Source organism: Vulpes vulpes, chromosome 2, assembly GCF_048418805.1.
Source record: "Vulpes vulpes isolate BD-2025 chromosome 2, VulVul3, whole genome shotgun sequence".
Classification (NCBI taxonomy): Eukaryota; Metazoa; Chordata; class Mammalia; order Carnivora; family Canidae; genus Vulpes; species Vulpes vulpes.
Window position 1 is genome coordinate 40,694,406 of NC_132781.1, and position 16,698 is coordinate 40,711,103.

General features: G+C 36.0%; 1 protein-coding gene across 1 annotated transcript in view; it reads right to left on the bottom strand.

Moving 5' to 3' along the window:
• Positions 1-1,284: 1,284 nt before the first annotated feature.
• Positions 1,285-16,698, bottom strand: part of ATAD5 (ATPase family AAA domain containing 5) — a 48,138-nt gene continuing 32,724 nt past the window's right edge. Inside the window, exons 16-23 of the mRNA XM_026016252.2 lie at positions 16,032-16,165; positions 14,442-14,535; positions 12,882-12,946; positions 7,569-7,749; positions 5,292-5,470; positions 3,587-4,443; positions 2,603-2,761; positions 1,285-2,500 (exon numbers count right to left, since the gene is read on the bottom strand). Of these exons, the coding sequence (XP_025872037.2) occupies positions 2,422-2,500; positions 2,603-2,761; positions 3,587-4,443; positions 5,292-5,470; positions 7,569-7,749; positions 12,882-12,946; positions 14,442-14,535; positions 16,032-16,165 (1,748 nt within the window). The 3' untranslated portion in view covers positions 1,285-2,421. The remainder of the gene's footprint in view (positions 2,501-2,602; positions 2,762-3,586; positions 4,444-5,291; positions 5,471-7,568; positions 7,750-12,881; positions 12,947-14,441; positions 14,536-16,031; positions 16,166-16,698) is intronic.

A 16,698-nucleotide genomic window follows, 5' to 3' on the forward strand; every position in this document is an offset into this window, starting at 1 on the left:
AATAATCATGTAAAATAAGTAGAAGTCCTCTCTTCTAGCATCTCCCAACTCGCTAGGGAATCTGGGATACAGTCTGGACTTGTCATTCACTAGTAAATCTCTACATTTACATATGGTTTTTTTTTTTTAATATTTTACTTTTTTTTTTTTTTTATGATAGTCACACAGAGAGAGAGAGAGAGAGGCAGAGACACAGGCAGAGGGAGAAGCAGGCTCCATGCACCAGGAGCCCGATGTGGGATTCGATCCCGGGTCTCCAGGATCGCGCCCTGGGCCAAAGACAGGCGCTAAACCGCTGCACCACCCAGGGATCCCTACATTTACATATGGTTGTACACAAATATCACCTTGGATCTGCTGTAGGTATCCCAAGTTATATGTCTCAAATAATCCTTTTTTCCTTCAAATCCTCTCCTTTGCCATTATTCTGTACTTTGGTAAATAGCTTCACCAACCATCCAGTTGTTCATGCCAGATATGTGGCATTCTACCTCCCACATATTTCTAGAAATAGCTTTGTGAAAATGTGTTCATTTTAGACATTTACAGGATAAGATGCTAAGTACTGAAAAAGCTATCAATTTAGTTACTTTAACTCAAAAGTGGATCTAAGTCTTAAAGGAATTTACCACCTTTAAGTATTCATAATTTTCAAGGTGCCTGGGTAGTATAGTTGGTTAACTGTTGGATTCTTGGTTTTAGCTCAGGTTGTGATCTCAGGATGCTGAGATCAAGCCCCATGTTGGGCTCTACACTCTGCTCAGGGTAGAGCCTTTTTTTTTTTTTAAGTTTTTATACATTTATTTGACAGAGCACATGAGCACAAGCAGGGGGAGCAGCAGAGGGAGGAGGAGCAGGCTCCCTACTGATCAGGGAGCCTGATGTGGGGCTCGATTCCAGAACCCTGGGATCGTGACCTGAGCCAAAGACAAGACACCCAACCAACTGAGCCACCCATGCATCCCACAAGGGTGGAGTCTGTTTGAAATCCTTTCTCCCTCTCCCTGTTCCTCCTACTTGTGCTCTCTCTCCCTCTCAAATAAATATATACATCTTAAAAAAAAAGAATTCATAATTTCCCCCCCAAACCTAAAAGAAAATCTTATGTGTCCCTATTAGAAATATTCCCATTATTTCTTGATTTTTACTTTGTTTCTCAGCTACTGAGAATTACCAGAATTTTCTAGTAAGACCAAATTAACAGGTAAGTCCTCTACAAATAGTGAATGCTAGTATGCAACAGAAAAAAATTCATATACTTCAAAACCCACAAAACTTCAGATCTTTTGTACAAGAGCAAAACATGTAACCTTTAATTAAATCAACATACTATCAATGAAAAAGTAGACTGAACAAATAAGAGGTAAAACATATCTTTCATACACATTTGTAAACAGGTATACACATCAGTATTTTCCATCTGTACAAAATTAGGATCCTTACCTTTGAGGTAAATATATAATTCACCAGATAATGTAACTGAATTCTAGGCTAATAAATATAAACACTTAAAATAGGAAACTATTTTCAGATATACCTGATTATGCAATAGCAAAAATGATTTGAAGTAAAATGTGGGATTTAAAGATCTTGTAATTAAAAAAACACACTTTCTCCAAAACCAACCTGAAGTCAAAATGGCTATGATGTAGAAAGTTCATATAGTAAAATCCTTTGTTACAATTTTAATGAATAAGCAGTTTGTCCAAAATAGATATATTAACACCATTAATATCTTTATGAAATAAAATACTGATATAAAAATACAAAAAATGTACAAGCAAATGATGTGAGTTGGCAAAATATACAAGATATCACGTGCATGGTTGCCAAAAAAGGATTTATGAAAATGACAATTCATAATCTTGTTTTCACTTTGTCAATATTCAGTGATTCAATGGTAAAATATGCTGGAGGAATACACTAAAAATAAACTTATTGGGAAGATGGCACTTTTTGAAAAATGATGCATAATTTCTTCCCTCGGAAGTTTTTATGTATTACATAATTTTGTATTGTGTAAACTAGATTATCTCATAGATGATTCATATATACAACTTGACAGAGTACTGACAGGCTGGAGAGAGGTGGGTTAAAATTAACAGGAAAGAAAAATTATGGATTAACAGTGCAACACCTTTAGAAATATTTAGTGAATTCTACCTTCTAGAACAGCTCACTCACACAAAAATACAACACTAAACCAATACAAAAAGTTTCAGAAAAAAAAAAAAAATCACCACAATCATAAATACAATTTGTGACTCAAATTTTTTCACTTTAAATATTTGCACACTAATAATATACAAATAGTCCTTTTTTAAATGTACATTGAGAAATAAATTCTTCCATGAAGATCAATATAAAAATGTATCTTGAGGAACACATAATAATCTGTACAAGGCATTGGTAATGTAGATGTTAAGGGAAGCCAGCTGCCAGAGTGTTCACAGTCTCTTTCGAAATGTTAAGATGAATCCCTTCAAGATAGTGCAGGAACCTGTCAAAATTACAAGGAAAAATGCAATTTTTAAGAATCAAATGAGAATATTTATTAATCTTCAAATAGCTATATACAATGTTATTTATATAGAGTCTTTACCTTCTTTTATTTTTTCCTTGTTCTTTTAGCTTCTCAGTCCTACAAATGTTCCGAAGAGTTGGCAAGTACTCAGTTATACTAGCTTGTCTGTTACCCAGGTTTAGAAGAGATCTGCTAGAAAATACACTTTTAATGACTGCTATCCTCTTCCAGGCACTGCTGTAAATTAAAAGTAATGCATTACTTTTTATTTTTAATGCCCAAGAAAAATGCAGCAATCCCAAATACAACCAGTTTCTAGTCTTTCTTAAGACTAGATTAACCAGATTCCAGGTTAACTTCCCGTATTTTTTTTTCCTATATCATTTTCAACACAGTCACTCCCATACCAAAAGAATCTTTAAAAAAAAAAAAAAAAAAAAGAATCTTTAATGGCTACCCACCATCTGCCCCAAGCATATCCAAACCCCATTCCCTGGGCAGCCGGGGTGGCTCAGCGGTTTACGCCGCCTTCAGTCCCGGGTGTGATCCTGGAGACCCGGAATCGAGTCCCATGTCGGGCTCCCTGCAGGGAGCCTGCTTCTCTCTCTGCCTCTCTCTCTCTCCTCTGTGTATTCTCATGAATAAATAAATAAAATCTTAAAAAAAAAAAACCCATTCCCTGTTGTTCAAGAGTCTTCTAATATCTCGTTTTTCTTCCTAACCATCAGGCTGGTCTCCCTGTCTTATTAGAAGCTACATTATTAAGTGTTTGTTTCTTTTAGATTTTATTTATTTATTCACAAGACACAGAGAGAGGCAGAGACACAGGCAGAGGATGAAACAGGCTCCACAGGAGCCCAATGTGGGACTTGATCCCGGAATCCTGGGATCACACCCTGAGCCAAAGGCATACACTCAACCGCTGAGCCACCCGGGCGTCCCAATATTAAGTGTTTATCCTGGGATCAATAAAGCCCAGCATTTCAAAATTAGCAAAAAGAAATGAATAATTTCCTCTTTATCATCTGTTATTGAAAAAACAAAAGTTAAAGGATGACTTACTCTAAATTAGCTGCTGACTGACTAAAGTATACATTGTTGCGCTTTTGTGAAATGGAGAGAGTAAGCTCTTTAGTTGGATCTCTTCCTGATTTCTTGCAAGAATTCAAGGAGGTTTCCAGTGCTTTTGAAATAGTAGATGAACATTTAGTAAAGCTGAGTGCTTCTATAGCTGCCTTTAATTCTCCAGAGCTCTGAGAAGTCCATCCATCACTAGTCTCGAGACTAAACTCATCACAAAGTCCGCTTTTAACATTTGTCCAACTAAAGTCATTTTTACCAAATTCCTTTTGTTCTCTCACATCAACTAAAAGAGCATCTAAGAAGGACATGTTATCCATGAACTCAGTGAGAGAATTTAAACAGTGAGAAACAAGGGCAGAACATTTTTTTTCCGCTGGTGTTTTAGGACAAGGAATAGATTCCATGTTAGACTCTAAACATTTGTTCAGTTTCTTTGCATCTGGATTGCTTTCTTTGTCTCTGGCTTTGCTGTCTTCTGAATTTGAGGAGGAAGCAGGAGAACGGCTAAGAAATTCATTAGAGAAATCCAATTCAGTGTCAAACAAGTCGCTATCATCTAGAATTACCATCTTTTTCTTTTGTTTCTTTTTTTGTGGCTTTTTCAATGGCTTCTCTCCTTCAGAATGTTTCCTAGCAAGACATTTCATATGTTTTGTTGCTGTACTGCTGTCCACACTTACTGATGAACCATAGAAGTTTTCCGTTTCTGGAATGATATTAACAGGTAGTGGTAGAATGAACTCAAGATTACTATGTAAGAAATCTACATTTTGCATTCGGAATTCTGTAAGAAGCTGGATGAACTGATGACATTCTTCCTTTGTTCTGACTTTGTGCTGAAAAACAATTTTGAGTGAAGAAGTGTTAGAACATAGTCTGAACATTTTCCTACCTATATGAATATAGTGGCATCCTTATTCTATCTTAAAAGTAATGAGTTGCTACCCTCTCATAATTTTATTGACGTATGCTCCCTTAATTCATCAAAGTAGTTCTGAGTCTAAAAACTAAATTTAGACTATTAAAATCTGAAGAATTAAATTTTCTTTTTTTAAAATATTTATTTATTTATTAATGAGAGACACAGGGACAGCGAGGGAGAGACACAGGCAGAGTGAGAAGCAGGCTCCATGCAGGGAGCCCGACGTGGGACTCGATCTTGGGACTCCGGAATCACACCCTGGGCTGAAGTTGGTGCTAAACCGCTGAGCCACCTGGGCTGCCCCAGAATTAAATTTTCTAATAGTTTATACCCCAATTCAACAGAAGCTCATTTATTTAAGAACTACCTTTCTGAAACTGTCTTTTTAATCTGAGATCTTTCTAAATTCTAGTCTAAATCCTATAATATTGGGATGCCTGGGTGGCTCAGCAGTTGAGTGTCTGCCTTTGCCTCTGGAATTCTTGGATTGAGTCCCACATTGGGCTCCTGCATGGAAGCCTGCTTCTCCTCCCTCTGCCTCTCTCATGAATAAATAAATAAAATCTTAGAAAAAAAAAATCCTATAATATGTATTTAGAGATCTGTCTATGCACCACTTATCAAAGTGGTATATAGTATGTTAAAATTAGAAATCTAAAGCCTATAAAAATTATATGTAAATTTAAATTAACCTTAAGATTCAAAAGATGGGAATGAGTGTTATGAAGATGAAAAGGAATATACATTAGATATTGAAAATACCTTTAGAAATGAAAATAAATCTTCAGATGAGGAAAAAATGTTCTTAAGGCCAAACAAGGTCTCAACACAGCCGGTGTCACATTTGGGAAGGTCTGTAGGACTCCTCTTAGTACTTTTAGGTTTATTTTTGGAATCAGGGCCATCCTCAGAGCAAACAAATTGAGTGTTTCTGCTATTTCCTACAAAATTAATAAACGAAAATCTTAAGCTATCTATATTTTTAATAAATTGTAGCAAACAATTATTTAAAATCTAAGATCTTTTGGCACCTTTTGGACTTACAGTCCCATTTTGTTCTTCACATATGTATTTAATTCATAAAGAGTATAATACAAACATTTCTAGCATACGGAGGTTAATAGGGGTGGTGGTGGTGGCCTTAAAAACAATCCAAAAGAAAAAAGTGCAAGGTCTATGAACAGACAAGTCACAGAAAAAATACAAATAATTAATGAACTCATAAAAAGATGTGCAATTTCACTACTGATCATGGAAATGCAAATTAAAATAAGATATTTGCTTCTCACCTTTTACACTGGCAAAAGTAAAGCAACTGGTAACCTAGTTCTCTCAGAAGTATACATTAAAAAGCCATCATAAACTATTAATGGGAACATAAATCAGGACAAGTATATTTGGGAGGGCAACCTGACAATACCTATTGGAATGTAAAATGTATTCTAGCCTTTGGGCCAGCAACTATACTTCTAGAGTTCTCTCCAATGGAAGTACTGACAGATAAGCCCAAGGATGTGTATAGATATTCACTGCATATTTTAATAACAAACTGAAGATAACTTCAATTTCCTTTAATAAATAACGGTTAATTAAATTATGTTATATCCATTCCCTACTACGGAATAGGATGCAGCTGTGAGAGGGCTAGAATTGTACGTACTAACTAATTATTAAGTAAAACACAGCAAATTGTTTAACCGTATATATAGTATTGGTTAACTTTGCTAAATAAGTAGGCAGCAATATTTGTACATGCATAGATAAAGCTTTCATGGTGACTAACTTTAAAAAGTAGGGAAGATCTTTTACTTTTTACTTTATATATTTCTGCACTGTTTGAATTTCCAATGAGTATGTATCTGTGTTTAAGAAAGACAAATAAAATGCATATAAAATCTTCAAGAAAAAAAATAATGCTATACTAAGATTTCATCTTTTAAAATTCCTGACATAACATTTTATATCCAATAGCATGGCAATAGTTACTAGTTTGTTTTTTTATAAGAGCATATTTTCCTTGTCTTATTTATCATATTTACTTCTAAGAAATAGTTAAAAATACAGGCTCACACTGAATTAAATATATACAATTGCTATTATGAAAAAGAATAATACATTAAAATTTTTTTTAATACATTAAAATTTTGAACTGATCAAAGAAAAAAAAAACTTGACAGGGGATTAATATTACAGAACTTCACCTTGGTTTTATTTAAATATTTGTGTACTTCCCAGAGCAGGATCTGTAACTACAGAACAGACTATGGAGCATGAAAACCACAAACTATGAACTTCTTCAGGAAAGGAACCATGTCTTATTCATGTAAACACAGGACCTGGCATGGAGAAAGTCCTCAATAAATGTCTGTGACTTCAATTAGGTAACAATGACTGAAGATTGATAAGAAATAAAACATTTCTGAAATTATAAAGTTCTTATGAAAAACAGAATTATAGACTAGTGAAGAAACCGAGAACTCACAGTCATATAAAAATAATTTATATATATGGAAAATTCACCAATATGTTTTCTAAGGAGTAAATAAAGGAAGCTAATTGCTAAATAATATCATCCTACTTGCTTATAAAAAACTATGATTATGGGGCGCCTGAGTGGCTCAGTTGGTTAAGTGTCTATTGATTTAGTTCAGTTCATGATCTCAGGGTCTTGAGATTGAGCCCTGGGTTGGATTCCACACTCAGCACAGAGTCGGCTTGAGACTCTCCCTTTACCTACCCCGTGTTCTCTCTCTTTCTAAAATCAATCATTCAATCAAATCAATCAATCAATCTTTGGAAAAAAGGGAAAGAAACTATGATTATAAATGTATAAAAATTTGTTCCATGTAGTTTAACTCCATTTAACCCACTTTTAATGTTTATAAAATTTTTATAAACAAAGTTGACATACATGTTTATTTTCAAGATTAACGTGATACATGGATGCTCAAAATTTTTAAAATCTTTCAGATAATTTGGTATATAGCATGTACTTTAACATAGGGCCTCACTGTAGAAATTTTTCTTAGATCAACTTACGACAAAGGGATAATGGCCTTTCTTCTAAAAATCCACCTCCACTTCTAATCCAGAATTGTAAGTAAAGGATACTTTTTCTGATATCACAAGTATTGGCAGTTAACAATGTTACAAAGTCTTTCACATCAGTTCTAAAGTTCTCAGCCAAGCAGATCATTTGTAGGTAGCTGGCCACATTACGCTGAGAAAAAGAGAAACAGAAAGAAAAAGAAAATTGGTGAATTGCAGAGTTAAACAGAAATACATCAGTAATACACATCTAAAAGTAGACAAATTTAACTAAAATTCACATTATTTTAGCTCTTGAGAATGAAACTAATCTAGAAAAATATAAAGGAATATACATCCAAATTAAAAATGTTTTATGTATACTTATTTTAGTAACTGTATTTGGTCTAAAACAGGAAGGAAATTTTATAGATTTTCCATAAATGCTGGAGGCAATTTTATTAAAGTTTGAGAAATTGCTTTAAGATTAAGTAATGATACAACTTGATGGAATATTTTAAGCAATTAAAACTATAAATATGAATACTATAATAATACTGAAAAATACTTACATAATTTTTAAAAACCAGAATTAGAAAATTGTATCATGCATGCACAAATGCATAAATGTATGTAAATAAGAAACATTAGGAAAAAATGAAAAAACAAAAAACCAACCCCCCCAAACCAAAACCCAAACCCCATGTGATTTTTTTCTTTTTTAAGATTTTATTTATTTATTCTTGAGAGACACAGAGACAGAGAGGGAGAGACACAGGCAGAGAGAGAAGCAGGCTCCATACAGAGAGCCCAATGTGGGACTCGATCCCAGGACTCTGAAATCACGCCTTGAGCCGAAGGCAGATGCTCAACCACTGAGCCCAGGTGTCCCCCCATGTGATTCCCTAAGAATAAATGGACCAAGGGATGCCTGGGTGGCTTAGTTGGTTAAATGTCTGCCTTCGGCTTGGGTCATGATCTCAGAGTCCTGGGATTGAGCCCTGCATTGGAGGCTCTCAGTGGAGAGTCTGCTTCTCCCTCTCCCTCTACCCTTCCCTACCACTTGTGCGCGCTCTCTCTCTCAAATAAATAAATAAAATCTAAAAAAAAAATATGGACCACATAAAAATTTTCATTTTATTTAGTGATCCATCAATATTGCTATAATATTATTTGTAAAACAACAAAATAGGGCAGCCCAGGTGCCTCAGCGGTTTAGCGCCACCTTTGGCCCAGGGCCTGATCCAGGATCGAGTCCCACGTCAGGCTCCCTGAAGGGAGCTTGCTTCTCCCTCTGCCTGTGTCTCTGTCTCTCTCTCTCTCTATGTCTCTCATGAATAAATAAATAAAATCTTTAAAAATAATAATAATAAAACAACAAAATACATACTATTCTCTTCCCCCCATTTATGGAAAGCTTTTTACCTTGAGAAGCTAAAAACAAATAAAATTATATTTACATTCTGCAGACTTTACAAGACCACTAGCATTTTACCTTAAAATAAATAAGAGAATTAACAAAAAGATTTCCCCTATTAAATCTGAGACTTTATTCTATACACATACACTACTCTTGCACACTTCTGGAACTTCTGCTTCCCACAAACTAGGAATTCTAGTTTCAATAATGAAGTACCTACTCTCAAGACAAACCTTGCCATCGGTAATAACAATAAACTATATAATCAACTACAAATAAATATTAAGGGCAGCCCCGGTGGCGCAGCGGTTTAGCGCCACCTGCAGCCCAGGGCGTGATCCTGGAGACCCTGGATCGAGTCCCACGTGAGGCTCTCTGTATGATACCTGCTTCTCCCTCTGCCTGTGTCTCTGCCTCTCTCTCTCTCTCTCTGTATTTATGAATAAATAAATAATTCTTAAAAAAAACACAAATAAATATTAAAAAACACATTATTTGAAGGCACAAGAGAGTAACTAAATGCAGAAGATTACTGAAGGGAAATCAATACTTGGACAAAAAAAAGGCCCTGGGTGAAATCCCTCCTTTAAATTGATTTCTGACTGAGGAAAGGATGCAGCAGTGGTGGCTAAAACTCAGACAGAAACTCACAGTGTTACTGGCTTGAATCAGAGGACAGAGTTTGGGATGATGGCAGTAGCTGGAAAGTGAGAGGGGAGGTCTGTGAAAGTAGTGAAACAGAAATTCTAAAGAAGAATGCAAATCCCTGGTTGATGCCTGAACTTCACATGTGTGGGCCTGTCTCAAAGCAGCCCAGCTAAAACTAAAAGGCCTGAACAAAAAAAATAAAATAAATAAAAACAAAATAAAAAGAAAAGACCTGAACAGAAACTTTAGCTGCTACCTACTACAGGAGAATATTTGTTTAGAGGAACATAACAGAATCCAGACTATCTACAACATATCACTTGCAAAGTACAAGATAAAAATCTAAAACTACTACACAAAGAAACAGAGTAATTCCTCAGAGGCAAGACAATCAGTAGACTTAATCACAAGATGATAAAGATGCTGGAATTAGAATTTTAAAACAGCTAGCAAAATTCTATGCTTAAAGAAAACCTGCTCATAACCAACAAACATAAGAAATCCCAGAAGAAAAACAGAAGCCATAAAAAGAAGCAAACAAATTATAAAACTAAAAACCATAATATCAGAATAAAAATTTCACTGGATGGGCCTCACAGAAGAATGGAGATGACAGAAAAAAAATAAGTGTCAGTAAATTTAAAGACAAATCAATATAAAGGATCAAATCAAAAGTACAAACAAAAAAAAGTTGGAGGAGGAGGAGAACAGCATACTGTAGTGGCATGTGGACAATGTAAAATGTTTAACATACCTGTAATTAAATTCCCAAGAAGGAAAAGGAAAATGGGCATGAAATAAATTTGAAAAATAAGTTCAAGTATGTCCCTTAGGGGGCGCCTGGGTGATTCAGTTGGTTAAGCATCTGCCTTCTGCTCAGGTCATGATCCCAGGACCCTGAGATCAAGCTCCACATGAGGCACCCTGCTCGGCTGGGAGCCTGTTTCTGTTTCTCCCTCTCCCTCTGCCCTCCCCCTGCTGTGCTCTGTTTTTCTGTCAAATAAATAAATAAAATATTAAAAGAAAAAAGTCCTTCATTGGAGAAATGACATATATTTATGGATTGTAGATATCCAAGAACCATAAGCAGGATAGATATGAAGAAAAATAACTCCTAGGCACATCATAGGCAAATTGCTGAAAATAACAAAAAGAGTATCTCAAAGACTCCAAACTCTGGGAAACAAACAAGGGGTAATTGAAGGAAAGGTAGGCGGGGGGATGGGGTGACTGGGTGACAGGTACTGAGGGGGGCACTTGATGGGATGAGCACTGGGTGTTACACTATATATTGGCAAATCAAACTCCAATAAAAAAAATACATTAAAAAAAAACTTTTAAAAAAAGGAATATCTTGAAGGCATCCAGAAAAAAATGACATATTACATAGGAGGCAAAAAGGAAAAAGTGACTTATAATCAGAAATAGCAGTGACCAATAAAATTAATTAATTAATTGATTAATTTTAAAAAGAAAGAAATAGCAGTGACCAAAAGACAATGCTATGATATCTTTAAGGTACTGATGCAGGGGGACCTGGCTGGCTCAGTTGGTAGAGTATGTGACTCTTAATTTCTGGGTGGTGAGTTCAAGGCCCATATTGGGTGTGGAGCCTACTTAAAAAAAAAAAAAAAAAAAGTACTGATGGAAAAACTGAGAACCCAGATTTCTATACCAAGGGAAAATATTCTTTGAAAATGAAGTAAAAATAAAGACATTTTCAAGTAAATGAAACCTAATATAATCCACTGCCTGCAGACTAGCTCTATAAAAATTGTTAATGAAATTCTTTAGGCTGAAGAGAAAATCAAAGAAAAAGATCTTCAGGAAGGAATGAAGTATATTAGAAATTACAAGTATATAGGAGAACATAAAAGTCAATGCTTTATTCTCCTCCTAATTTCTTTCAAATATACACAGCTGGCTAAAGCAAAAAAGCTGAGCATTATATTGGGAGTTTATAATAAGTAAACGTAAAACATTTGAAAACATATAAGATAGAGGGATGGTAAATGGACTTCTATCTTTGCAAGGTTGTTAGATTCTCCATAAATTAGTATAATACTAACATTAAATACACTGAAAAACTAGGGTGCCTGGGTGGCTTAGCCAGTTGGGTATCTGCCTTTGGCTGGGGTCATGATCTCAGGATCCTGGGATTGTGCCCTGCGTTGGGCTCCCTGTCAGTGAGGGGTCTGCTGCTCCTTCTCCCTCTGCCTCTCTGTCCTCACCACCGCTCGTGCTCAAATGAATAAATAAAATCTTAAAAATATATATACTAAAAAAAAATATATATATATATACACACTATGAAAACTAAGAATGCATACTATTTCTTTTTTCTTTATTTTTTTAAAATTTTTATTTATTTATGATAGTCACAGAGAGAGAGAAAGAGAGAGGCAGAGACACAGGCAGAAGGAGAAGCAGGCTCCATGCACTGGGAGCCCGACATGGGATTCGATCCCGGGTCTCCAGGATCGTGCCCCGGGCCAAAGGCAGGCGCTAAACCGCTGTGCCACCCAGGGATCCCAGAATGCATACTATTTCTAAAGAAACTACTAGAGCAGCCCGGGTGGCTCAGTGGTTTAGTGCTGTCTTTAGCCCAGGGCTTGATCCTGGAGACCCGGGATCGAGTCCCACATCGGGCTCCCTGCATGGAGACTGCTTGTTCCTCTGTGTCTCTGCCCCCGCCCCGCCCCCCCCCCCCCCCCCCGTGTGTCTCACATAAGTAAATAAAATCTTAAAAAAAAAAAAAAAAAAAAAAGAAGCTACTAAAATATATGTCCTAATCTATTTCAAATGGCCTAGAAACCATCCACCATCATCCTTCATAAATGTAGACATGAAAGTCCATAATAATATATGAACAAATCCAGAACTTTAGAAAAGATGTAACACACATCATGATCATATACAAGACTGATCTGACATTCAAAATCAACCAACATCATTCACCATATTAATAGAATTAAAAAGATAAACATATGATTGCCTCAAAAAATAGAAAGTATGTGACAAAATTTAACTACCATTCACAATAAAAACACAGGTAACTGATGAAGTGCATTTATGAAAATATATAGCTGATATCACACTTAATGGTAAAAGAATGTCTACTTTAGCCCCAAATTCAGAAACAAGGCAAAGATGTTCACTCTTAATTCCTACTCAACAGTATACTGAAGATACACTGCCACTATCATAATAAATCACCTTTTATAGAATTGTGACATATGATCAAAATTAAAACTTACAAGCGAAGGAGTACTGAAATTAATTTCTTCAAAGCAGCCATCAAACATTAAACTAAATGTTGGATCTATAGGAAAAAAAACATTTTTAAAAACTATTAAGACTACTAAATTAATTTTTCCAGTTACTTTTTCTATGAAAATATTCTCTATTTTATCGGTAATGAAAATATCATGTAAATTAAAAATCATTAAGGAACTGAGTTTTTCTTGACCTAAAGTAATTTTTGATCTTTTAATTAAATTCTCATGTAACCAGGACATCTGGGTGGCTCAGTGGTGTAGCACCTGCCTTTAGCCCAGAGCGTGATCCTGGAGTCCTATTATCGAGTCCCACATCGGGCTCCCTGCATGAAGCCTGCTTCTGCCTGTGTCTCTGCCCCTCTCTCTGTCTCTCATGAATAAATAAATAAAAAATCTTAAAACAAAAAATCTCATGTAACCTTTGAGTAATATGATTTTTATCACTATTTTTAGAGTACAATCACTAACGGTCAAATGAGCCATTAATTTGTAAGTGGAATCTAAACACATTTTCCTATAGAAATCCACAGCAGAGATATGCTGCTGAATATGTGCAATGAAAAATAATTAGAAAACAATGTTATAATTCAGTGTTTATAATGAAAAAAACAAAACAACTGTATTTTAAAATTGAACACTGAATGCAAATTATTAGGAAGTTGGACCAATTCCAGGGGCACCTAGCTGGCTCAATCAGTGGAGCATGTGACTCTCGATCTCAGGGCTGTGGGTTTTAGTCCTATATTGGGTGGTATAGAGATTATTTAAAAATAAAATCTTTTTTTAAAAAAGGGAGGTGTGGGACACCTGGTGGCTCAGTGGTAGAGCATCTGCCTTTGGCTCAGGACATGATCCCGGTCCAGGGATCGAGTTTCACATCGGGCTCCCTGCATGGAGCCTGCTTCTCCCTCTGTCTGTGTCTCTGCCTCTCTCTCTCATGAATAAATAAATAAATAAAATCTTTAAAAAAAACAAACAAACAAACAAATAAAAAGGAAGGTGGACTAATTCCATTAGGCTGGTGGCTTACTTTAACTAAAATATGCAATAATCCACATGGAAGTGTTCTCAGGGGATAAGGAATTATTAAATTCAATATTAAGATACTACAGAAAAGTTGGACTTCATAAACAATTCTGACCAGTGACATTTAGTGATCTAATTATAAGTATCAGGAAGAAGCAAAAAGAAGGATCTATTATCGCCCCTATCAAAATCCATTTACCGGCTAGTCTATAAATCTCTTTACCTGCATTCTAGGCTGTTGCAATATCTAATACTCAACACAATGATTCAAAGTAGTATCCAGTTTCCAAACCACTGCAATTTGCAGGGTAATATATGAATTTTATGATTACTCAAGGCTGTGAATTGATAGCAAATTTGAATAATTCTTCATTTAAAAAATGATCCAGGAGCCTCCAGATTTTAGAAAAAATGACTTAATTTACTAATAAAGGCACATTTCTAACTAAAATGAGACACTTTCTCAAAATATTTTAACCAAAAGTAATTAGTTGTAAAATCATTGTTACCTACCACTAGTAGTAAGGATTACAGGTCTTTTAGTTGTTGCCATGAATGTTTTGATTGCATTCAGAAACCCAGCATCTTCTTCAAAAATGACATCAACCTAAGAGCCATTTGTGAGAATAATATTGTATTGAGTAACAAAACATTTACTGGATAGGTTACATATACATACTAGATATACTATATGTCTGTTAGAAATAAAATTTATGAATTTATGAACAGTATGAATTCAGTCCACACTGAAAGCCTAAAATGTTTTACACTATTAAAAGTAAAAAGCTGGGGGATCCCTGGGTGGCGCAGTGGTCTGGCGCCTGCCTTTGGCCCAGGGCGCGATCCTGGAGACCCGGGATCGAATCCCACATCAGGCTCCTGGTGCATGGAGCCTGCTTCTCCCTCCGCCTGTGTCTCTGCCTCTCTCTCTCTCTCTCTGTGACTATCATAAATAAATAAAAATTAAAAAATAAAAAAAATAAAAAAATAAAAGTAAAAAGCTGGGATCCCTGGGTGGCGCAGCGGTTTAGCGCCTGCCTTTGGCCCAGGGCACGATCCTGGAGACCCGGGATCGAATCCCACGTCGGGCTCCCGGTGCATGGACACATGCTTCTCCCTCTGCCTATGTCTCTGCCTCTCTCTCTCTCTCTCTCTATGTGACTATCATAAATAAATAAAAAATTTAAAATAAAATAAAATAAAATAAAAGTAAAAAGTTATCAAATATTAAACCAAAAAAATCTAGTTACCTGTAACTGGACAAGTATGAGTCAGAATAATTTCTATAATCACTGAACAATAATGAATAATCCTGAACTGCATTAATCATCTTTCTGAAAAATTCTTCTACAGTTGACAGTTTCATTCACTTTAAATTCAAAGAGATACAATGGGGTGCCCGGGTGGCTCAGTTAGTTAAGATCCAACTCTTGATTTAGCTCATCATGATCTCAAGGTCCTGAGATTGAGCCCACGTCAGGCACCACACTCAGCATGAAGTCTGCTTAAGATTTTCTCTCTCCCTCTGCCCCTCTCCTGACTCATGCACACATGCGTACTCTCTTTAAATACACAAATCTTAAAAAAAAAAAAAAAAAAAAAATTCAAAACAGATACAAGTATTCCTGACTTTCTTGGTGATTTTATAAAACTTTATAGAAACACATACAGTAACCATTTAGAATAACTTAAAAAAAATTTTTTTTACATTTTTTTAATTTAAATTCAATTTCCCAACCTATAACACCAGTACTCATCCCATCAATTGCCCTCCTCATTGCCCATCACCCAATTACCCTAACCCCCCACACACCTCCCCTTTCACAACCCTTTGTTTCTCAAAGTTATGACTATCTCACGGTTTGTCTCCCTCTCTAATTTTTCCCACTCAGTTCCCTTCCTTTCCCTTATGATCCCTTTCACTATTTCTTATATTTCAGGTATAAGTGAAACCATATGATGATTGTCCTTCTCCGAATGACTTCTTTCACTCCGCATAATACCCTCTGGTTCCGTCGATATTGAAGCAAATGGTGGGTATTCATCTCTTCTACAATTAAGTTCTTACTATGAGATATCATGAACATTTGCCCATAAGCCTACCTCCTCAAAAAGAATGAGAGATGTTGCATTTTTCCTGCTGGGTTCCTCAGCTCCAAATTCTTTGACATTTGACTTAATTGTGTTTGTAGATTTAGTCTGAATAACTGGTTTTTGTTCACAAGAAGTTTTTATTCCTGCATAAATAAAATATTAGTATTTTAGATAGAATCAAGTTTTTTTTTTTTTTTAAAGATTTTATTTATTTATTCATAGAGACACAGCTAGAGAGAGAGAAGCAGAGACACAGGCAGAGGGAGGAGCAGGCTCCATGCAGGGAGCCCGATGTGGGACTCGATCCCCGGGTCTCCAGGATCACGCCCTGAGCTGCAGGCGGCGCTAAACCGCTGCGCCACCAGCGCTGCCCTAGAATCAAGTTTTAATAGAACACTGGATGTTGAGATCCCTGGGTGGCGCAGCGGTTTGGCGCCTGCCTTTGGCCCAGGGCGCGATCCTGGAGACCCGGGATCGAATCCCACGTCGGGCTCCCGGTGCATGGAGCCTGCTTCTCCCTCTGCCTGTGTCTCTGCCCCTCTCTCTCTCTCTCTCTCCCCCTGTGTGACTATCATTAAAAAAAAAAAAAAAAAAAAAAAAGGGAACACTGGATGTTTCTGCAGAATAAACTCAAATAGAAACCCCCCTATCAAAAGTGAAACAAGGGATGAAGAAA